General features: G+C 36.4%; 1 protein-coding gene across 1 annotated transcript; it reads left to right on the forward strand.

Annotated features, from left to right (window-relative positions):
• The first annotated feature begins 107 nt into the window (after positions 1-107).
• LOC137284489 (ankyrin repeat domain-containing protein 40-like) lies at positions 108-3,092 on the forward strand. Its single transcript, XM_067816312.1, has 4 exons — positions 108-288; positions 1,624-1,772; positions 2,307-2,471; positions 2,782-3,092. Exons 1-4 carry the CDS (start codon positions 161-163, stop codon positions 3,090-3,092), a joined length of 753 nt encoding a protein of 250 aa, XP_067672413.1. The 5' UTR covers positions 108-160.
• Positions 3,093-10,165: the final 7,073 nt, after the last annotated feature.

Consider the following 10,165-nt stretch of genomic DNA (forward strand, 5'->3'; position numbering starts at 1 on the left):
TGCACAACAGACTTTGGTATTTTTGTTGTTTTACATAAGAAAGTTTTGAATTTACCTTATATTGCACTGGATTAAGAGTATGTGTCTAGAGTGCTTCCGTTTCCTGCATTGCTAGCAGACGCGCACTTGCTGAAACGTGTACAATTTTTTCGCTATTAATATGGACCCAATTAAAGAACTTGGAGAAAGACTGCGTGAGGCAGCATGTATCGGTGATATCGAAACTATACAAAATTTAATCGAATCTCAAAGAATTGATATCAACAATGCTAATAGCATGAATGGTTGGTAAGTGCTGAAGCATGATTTCTGGTGTAGTGCCTACAATAATTGTTTGGATACCGCTTAAATACTGAATTTGTGTACTTTTCTGACTTTTACTGCAGCTATTGCAGTAAGAAAGATCTTAACAACAACCAGCTCTTCATATATATTCATATTTATATTGAATGAATGATGTGTATAAGACTAATTTAGAGAATTGGTGGTTGTTCATAAAATGTGAATGTATACTGGCTGGCGACCAGTTATTGCCAGCAGCTGGCTGACATCTTGTCTGATATTATCAGACATCTCCATATTCCCATCAGTTTATATCAGCATCACGACAACATACACAAAATACCCAGAAAGCATTCAGAATTGGGCCAACATTGGCAGACATTGGGCCAACGTCTGTATGCTATGGAGGGTGAGTTTTGTTCTTTTAAATTTCAGTCTTGCAAGCCACAAATTAGTTTTCACCTGTTTTCTTTATTTCTTTCCCGGAGAAAACAAACATTACCAAATTTGCAAACAAGTGCACAGAAAGTCAACTTTGCTAAGTTCAACTGTGCATAGACATCTCCATATTCCTATCAGCTTATATCAGCATCTGCCAGCATTCACAATGAAAGCGAGTTTTGTTCTTATAAATATCTTTTTTTTTAAAAACAAATTCCAATTTGAAATTTCTTCAGTATGTCAAGGTTTGACACACAAAAGTTTTGTTACCAAATTTTTGTTACATTTGGTGAATAACATGAAAAATTCAGAAACTGTGATAACTGGTCCTGTTAGTTGTTGGGAAAACACAATATACACTACCATGCTTCCTGAGAAACACGATTGGCAGCTGTAAACAAGCAGGAAACATTGGTGATTAGCTAATCTGTCATCAAGATAAATGTGTTCATTTTGTCAAGAAACAATGGAGTAAATCGTTAAAAAAAACCTAAGAAATGACAATAACTGGTCACTGGCAAGTACCTGGCAAAGTAAATGTAGGAGAAGTGTGTTTTGACTTTTTTTGAACTACATGTACTCATACAAGCCCATCTTTGCAAGAATTGTCACAACAAAGAAAATGAAATGCATAATTTTCAGGAGGCTTATGAAGATAAAAGGATGACCCTGCATTGCTATAATAATGCTTATTACATTCACAGAAATAAATTGCTTTCCACATTTGCATTCTTTGGAAACCTCATGGCCAAGTTTGGAATGCTGGAGATTATTGTCCATACCTCAGTCTCAATGACAAATAACTTGGATGGAGTGTTGGCTTCCAAGACGTGGTTGATAGCATGTTGATATATCCAAACAGTGTTCAGACATTAACAGCATGTTTTTTTATCTCTGCAGGACTGCCCTGCATTGGGGAGCCAAGAGGAATCACATAAGTGTTGTGAAATATCTGATGGATCATGGTGCAGACCACACAATTCGAACAAATGAAGGACAAATGGCAGAAAATCTTACCAACAACCAGGACATTAGATTGTTACTTGGAGGTAAACATAGTGTAACAATGGAAATTATAGTTTAGATATAAATTATACATTGTCATTAGACAAAGCTGTGAGAAAAATCAGAATTTTGTCATTTAGAGAAGCACCTGAAAAATTACTTTTGATCTGTATTCTAATATGTATGTCAGCTGTTTCTGTTGGTGTATTCTCTTGGTGTATTCTGTTGGCCTGCACTTTAATTGGCTAAAAGTAGATTATAATTAACTGTCAAGTTCTTGCACAATCATGGTCTCTTCGAGTAAATGGAGTTCACTCAACACCTATTTTACTCAGTGTTCATAGGATTAGTACGAGCCACTGACATTATCCTTACAAAATACCCACAGGCCAAAATAGAACACCCCCTGATCTTTCATCCATGAATTTAAATGGTTGAGAACATAGGATAATAACTCAACAAAGTAAGACACCTATGTTTTGAGTACTATAATTGAATTTGATACAGATATTGAAAAATCTTTATCAATGATGTTGACATACAAATGTCATTTTATTTGCAATGATGCTCAATTCCAGCTTCAGGGGATATCCCACAGAGTCAGCCTAACCTGCCCATCACACCCAACTATCTACAAAACCCACTTTTTCCACACAGCAAGAGCAGGAGCTTGGATTCAAACCATACCCTGATGACCAGCGCTCCAGTTGTTGCTAACCATGCAGGACAGCAGGGAGACAACGGTATGGTTGCCTTAACACCATAATGCCTTAACTTTGCCTAATGCAACCTTTTTCCAGCTGGTTGCATGATTAAATTACCAAATGCAGGCATACATGTCATTATTACATTTCATTACTAGATTCGGACCATTTATTACCAGGTTTAGTTTATTTTGCTTGTCTTGCTGAAGTTTCATCTAAAATCCTGTCCAAGTACAAGAATTCTGCATGTTTTCTTTTTTTTTCTGGAATATACATGAAGTCAGACTAGCAAAAAAATTCATGGTTAAACAAGTAAAACTCCTAGCAATAACTTGGTATGTCTTTTCAGAGCTGGTCCTGAAAGCTCGGTTAGCAAATTCTGATGACAGAGATTTTATAGAAGTGGAGCTGGACAAAAATATGTTGACATATGAGGCACTACTGAATTTGTTGTGTGCTGAGCTTGGTGTGGAAAGGAGACTTGTACACAAGATTCGCAAGTTGCCAGACACCGTTGTTCGAAAAGATAAAGATGTCCGTCGTCTTGTTGATTTCCAAGCCTTGGAACTTGTCCTCACTAACAAGGCTGTAAGCGCATCATCCCGAAACTATGGATATTCAGGGAGTCCAGGCATCAGATCCGAACAAATTTTGTATTAATTTGTATTTAGATCTCTACAAAGATTTTTTAAGATGTACCGAAATACTGATCACAAAAGAGCACTTGCTCTGTTAAGAGCACTTTAGAGGTGTTGAAGCAGGCCCCCCTAAGTAATTGAAGGAATTACAGCAAATTTGAAGGAATTGCATCTCAAATGTAAACAAACGCAGCCCACTCGCGAAACAATTGCAGCGATATCAGTAGTTTAGCGGTAATAACAGAAACACATCGGCCATATCGGAAGCAATGTCGGTAATACTGGAAACACGATCGGCCATCTTCGGAGATTTTTCGGTCGCGAGCGGAAACTCGCGCAGCAAAACATGGCGTCGTTGGAAGAAGCGCCCGTCTCGGTGAGATTTGTTTTTAGTTTCTACTATTACATTTTCATACTTATCCATCTTTGACCACCCGTGTTGAATGCGTTTAGGTATGAGGTGTTGTCGGGGCAAAAGCTTATGTTTTTAGGAAAAGATAGTCACTCTAGGAGAGTGTCACAAGTCATGCCCCTGTAGTTTGTTTACATCTGAACATCGAAGTCGTGCCGATGATTACGAACGTGCGCCAGATATAACATCATTTTTTTGTAAAATGTGTTTAAATTTGTCAATTGCACTTCATAGCAAGAAAAATTATGGCTCATAAACTTCTTCATGGCGCACATTCATGATGTTCGTAATCATCGGCACGACTTCGATGTTCAGATGTAAACAATCTCCAGGGGCATGACTTGTGACACTCTTCTGCAGTGACAATCTTTTCCTAAAAACATAAGCTATTGCCCCGACAACACCTCATACCTAAACGCATTCAACGCGGGTGGTCAAAGATGGATAAGTATGAAAATGTAATAGTAGGAACTAAAAACAAATCTCACCGAGACGGGTGCTTCTTCCAACGACGCCATGTTTTGCTGCGTGAGTTTCCGCTCGCGACCGAAAAATCTCCGAAGATGGCCGATCGTGTTTCCAGTATTACCGACATTGCTTCCGATAGGGCCGATGTGTTTCTGTTATTACCGCTAAACTACCGATATCGCTGCAATTGTTCCGCGAGTGGGCTGCGTTTGTTTACATTTGAGATGCAATTCCTTCAAATTTGCTGTAATTCCTTCAATTACTTAGGGGGGCCTGTGAAGGGTTTTTCCATTATCAACCATTGTCATAGATGTGGATCAGTGATTTTTCAGTTATGCACATTTTAGTTTTTTGCAGTAAGTATAGCCATTGTTCCTCTTTTGTAGTTGGAACTAAACAGATTCTACCTGCCTGAACCTATCTTTTGGTATTCTTTGTAGATGCTTTAAATGTTTCCATATAGGCCACCATGTGTTGAGCCTACTGGACGGAAGAAATTTTTCATTCAGTCTCTCTTTGGACTACGAGGAAAAGTTGAAGACCAACTATGGTAGATATGTAGTAATACATGCATATGTAGACTAAGAGAAAGGGACTTTGACTATCTTCTTTGAGAGGCATGTTTAGATGTTGGTGAATCAGATAAGGATAAAACTTTATGGATAAGCAACTTCTTTAATTAGGTGGAGCTTCTTGTATCGTTGTCATGTGTTGTTGCTTGACAACGATACAAGAAACTGTATTGAAACGTCATTCCACCTCATTAAAGAAGTTGCTCATCCATAAAATTTTGTCCTTATCGGAACTTTGATTGTTCACATGGAACATACCTGGAGTCTGGAGTTTATATAATTCACCCATTTTGTTACATGAAAATAGAAGTTTTACCCAGTCTTGTTCATACACCTCACCTATTTTTACATTGCTGAAATAATTGAGATAAAGGAAATCTCCTCCACAGATTTATGTTAAAATTATGTTGATTGATACTGTAATCAAAATGCAAAAATATTTCTGGTATGAGATTTTACACAAAAGATCAATGTATGTCACTAATTTTGGAAAGATCATGTTAGAAATAATGTTTGTAAATGTCTTTCAAAAGTACCTCGAAGAGGTCTGTTGCTGATTTTATACCTTTTTACACGATGAAAACTGTTGAAGTGTATTTTATGTATCTTGCTGATTTTGAATGTGTTCAGTTCATGTTTGTTTCAGCATTTTTGAACAGTGTGATACAAGAAGAAGCCTGAAAAGACACTTTTGCTGTCTATGCCAGTTTTGTATTACATTTACATTTATATCACCAGCTCACCAGCATAGATGTAGTAAAAAGTGACCAGAAAGTTTGTGATTGATCTGTATTTTCCCAAGGTTCAAAGTTAAACCTGATCTGTTGTTTTACTCCTGGTTGATACACCTCTCTCCAACAACAGAAGTATCAATTCCATCCTAATTTCTGATGTTGTCTGATTGCAGAATATAGATCTAAAACTATTATTTTTAGGGCTTTGTGTGTACCTACATTTTAAGCCATGATTCGTTTGTAAAAGTACATGTCAACCAGACAAACAAGTGGAATCACATATGAAAGACACTATTTGTGTTTCATTTTTGTATCAACAATCACATACGAACAATAATTTTTTATATAGTTTCTTAAAAGAAGTCACCAAAGCTTTCTTATATGACATGAGCATTGAAAATTCCTCCCTCAAATAGAAAGTCTACATCACATTGGCTCTTTTCTAAAGAGATGCTTGTCAGCTACCAGTAATCATAATAATGACAAACATGATCATCTGTTGTGGGACTATTGGAGAGGGAACTGAGTTGCAAACTATTAGAGGGTACATTTAGTTGTAAACTATTGGAGAGCTTCAATTCAGACTATTGGAGGGTTTCATTATTTGTGATGTGACCATTCATCAGCTAACATTCATTAGACATCATCTTAACATAAACTACTTTTCCTTCATTTCTTATACAATTGTGTGTATTTGCATATTGGATGGACATTAGTTTAGAACATATTTTCAATGTGTTTTAAGTAGGGTATAGTCTTCAAAGTCACGATTATTTTGTATGTGGGTCTCATTCCCAACTGTTTGGACCATATTCTGCTCTTAAAACAATGCATGGTTATAAAAATGTTTCCATGTTAATTAGATAATAGTGCTACAATTCTGGCACCACTGTGTACTTGGACCTATGGAATACTCCAAATTGCACTTTGTGATCTGTGGAATTTTGCCACACAATTCAGTTAATGGTGCATATTTCTCAATGTTTCGTTTGTCTTACGTACTATCATTAGTCATATGATGTCTGCAATGATCAAAATAATCAAATTTCTACTTAATTTACAGTTTTAGCATAGTTGTCTAGAATCTTGTTCATGTGTCATGTCACATAGTGGTATCAGATGAAGTTGGTACATATTTTTTTTTTTTTTTTCAAAAAATATCTAACATTATTATAAACTTGTTACACAGTATTGCATGCACCATAATGGTCAACTGAGATGTGTTTTATGTTTTTACGTCAGGCATATGTGCTGTGTGCCTACGACATTTGAAGTTCATGTGAGATGTCTCGTATTTTGTCATGCAAAGTATTTTTCATTCTGTGTGTTCTGTTGTATGTCTCTGCTGAGTTTGACATCAAGCCTGCTTTGTTGTCGTCTGCTAAGCAACAGGTCACATGGCCAAACAGTCAGTGAAGAAATATAACTCTGTCTACTTACAGATGCATACGTAAAATATCACCACATATTTTGCAGTATTGGTGACAGGTTTTGCGCAATAACTTTTTTTTTTTGTTCTCTACTATATATTTGTGCTGAGTGTGTACAGGTCTTTCCTCCCACATCTTATGCTACCACAAACTTTGATAAACTCAGTGATGTCATCGAGTCTGATCATGAGTAATTTTGTGGGTATGATTACACTTAATCTGAACAACAATCTGCAGACTGTTTGTTTGGGTTGGATTGTTTTTCTCTTCAGAAAACTTGAAAATTTATGGTATGGATCAAAGCACTACATTTTTTGTTTCAACCATACAGGGTTACCATCTGTGTCTGTATGTCCGTCCATCCGTACAAAACATGGAATGTACTCTATCCACTTCTCCACAAAAAAGAACGCTCTGTGGAATTCAGTGAACTTTTACATGGGCTTTCATGGGACTCTAAACGTGTGCATCTCATCCTGTGTTCATCATATTTCTTAATTTTGTCACTTCTACAGATGTTTTACCTGAGTGAAACTTGAATCTATTTATCCCATACAAGAGGGGGTGTGCTTTATCCACCTCTCCTAAACAACTGCACAAAGCTCACCTCCTATGTTGTTTTTGTATTTTATAGTTTTTATATGTTTAGAGATTTGAACCGAGATAAATTTTGTGGAATTTCTAATTTTGATGAAGTAGGGGATTAAGTCTATCTACTTCTCAAAAACTGCTCAACAGAATTGATTAAGTTTATACATGTGTTTCATTAGGACTAGAAAGGTGTGCATCTCACAGTTGCATAAATGTTTATTGAACTTGTTTACTAGAAATTAATAACCAGAGCACACTCAATGTAGGGAACACTTCCTACAGCAACGGGGGCACCCATGTCCCAGGATACAATTTTGTCTTGTTTGTGTTTGAATAACTGGAACCCTGTCATTTTCATAGGGATGGCTTTTTTGTTTGAGGATGTAGGCAGAATTATTGTCTCCTTGTCATGACAGGATCAGCTGAATCGGAGTGTCTTATTACTCACTCATAAAGAGGCAGCTGTACTGAGCAACATCAGTTGTAGGCAGATAAGTTTTACATAGCTGCTATTTTCCACAAACTGGATCTCAAAACTGTACTGTCGACATATTTTATTCATATTACTGTTTTCACATTTGCCTGTGATCTGTTGCAGGATTTGTGAACAAATTATGGTGCTGTAAGCATTATGACACTGTCAAGGTTCAGAATATAATTAAAAACCTGACATGTCAACAGACCATCACAACATTCATTGTCATCTATACTGATAGTCATGAAATTGGTGTTGGTCATGACAGTAAAGCCCCAGGAAGAATGTAGTTTGAAATATCAGAGGCAAGGTAATCTTTTGTACTGCCAAACTAAACTGATTGTGTGGACAAATGGTAATTACAAAAAATGTCTGTTACATATAACCCATCTGCTAAATCACATGAAATCTTCCAGCCAGGACATGACACTATGGTCATTTTAAGTTACAGATTTTGTAGTCATACACCACTCTTTAACCATCTTTCTTCCCTCAGTAATGTTCAGATGAATTACATTACAAATAAATAAGTAAAAAAATAAATAAATAAATAAATAAATAAATAAATAAATAAATAAATAAATAAATAAATAAATAAATAAATAAATAAATAACAGCCAAATCTCTTATGCCCATAATCAGTAATGTCTGTCTCCATTCAGCTACATGCAACTGCATGACAGCTTTCAACCCAACTTTCCCACTGGTCACATGTCACAATAGATACATGTATATTTTTTTTAAAAGTGCCATCTATAGAACAAAGGAATATTTCAGTAATCCCGTTTCAAGACCAGTGTTGTGATACTGGAAGAGAATTGTATCCAAGTCCCACATTTGTTACATGTTGGAAGTATATGATGCCAGGGAAACATACTGTTTAGGGTAGGCTGGACACCAAAAAGACCAAGTCTCACGTAGCTGTCATTGCCCATTGTGATGGATTTGCCTGCACAAATAACACACACTGCAAATTGGCATCACTGGTGAATCAAGAGTAGGATACTATTGCATGTCAGATGCTAACCTGTTAACCTGTAGCAGTCCTTCCACATGTTTTTGTTAGCTCACATGGCTGAACCCGAACCGAGCTTATGTCTTTGAGTGTCTTTCTTTATCTGGTTGTCTGTTTACATTTTCCATCCATGGTTGACCTTCACATCTCTGATACTACATGGCTTATGGTACAGAAAGTTTGGAATGATTATAGCAAGGGGCCTCTAGAATGTGTTCAGAGATTTCCTTTCTGGCTTTTCTCTTCAGGAGTCTGATGAACAATTGAGCCTATTGCTCAAGTTTCCAGATCTTGATGTTTTATTTTTGTAGAGACATCAGTTCTCACCCAAGCAGTTTCTTCAATATCTTACTCAGTGTAAGAAGAAATTTACCCACTTCCAGTGCTGCAAAGGAAATGATGAAAACTGCTATGGCAATATAACACTTCATTCTTTTCACCACCAGCTTTGTGTTTTTACCAAGCCTTTGTTTTAGTATGTCATACTAGTCATTATCCTGAGCACAGTATACCATTTCATTTATCAGCTTTTGCAAAATGTCATGTTTCTATACAATTGTTATTATTCTTGTGACTCAGTTGTACCAGTCTTTGCCATTTCTCTCTCCAAACCACCCAGGCTGTATGACAGATATTTTCCCACCATTTCTTTCACATTTTGCAATTTTAACTTTTTTTACCTTGCAAAATATATTGCATTGTCATATCAGGAATATATCTGTAGGTATTTATCATCATGATAGAAAGATGTGTGGAATCCCAATTGCTTCCACTTTGATATAAAGAAACAAATCAAAGTTTATTTAACTGTTTTCCTTTAGGAGAGTTGGGTGAGCTACAGTTGTTTTGAAACCCAACAATCTCATTCCAGTCAGTCATGTGAAGCCTCACTGTGGGATGTTCTGATAACCTGTTCGTAGAACCTGATGGACCCTGAGCAAAATGTGTCAGCCCAGTCTATATGAAGGATGAGTTGTTCTATTTGTCATATGTGCAAGAAATAATACAAATATCATCTTAAATTGAGGAACTGATAGACTCATTCCATTTTAAATCAAATGTAAATGTTTTTTTCACACAAATGTGTAGAACATGGTTTCAGTAACGCTAAAATTCTGTTTATGTAAATATGGTACTGTAGTTAGATGTCATAAATGTTGCATGTTATTGTCTGGCTTTTATTTTTCCTAATGCATATATTTTTATGTGTGCATGTGAAGAAAACTAAGGACTTATTACCAGTGTATGAAATAAGGCCTCATCCGACCACCAGAGATGGGGTAGATTTCTGACAGTCTACATTTACAACCAGCAAGCCCAACTGTCTGGTGCAAATTTTAGATGCTCCAAACATCTGAATAAATTCTTGGTGTCTGGTCTGGTTAAATAGTTGAATAT

Source organism: Haliotis asinina, chromosome 5 (assembly GCF_037392515.1).
Source record: "Haliotis asinina isolate JCU_RB_2024 chromosome 5, JCU_Hal_asi_v2, whole genome shotgun sequence".
NCBI lineage: Eukaryota > Metazoa > Mollusca > Gastropoda > Lepetellida > Haliotidae > Haliotis > Haliotis asinina.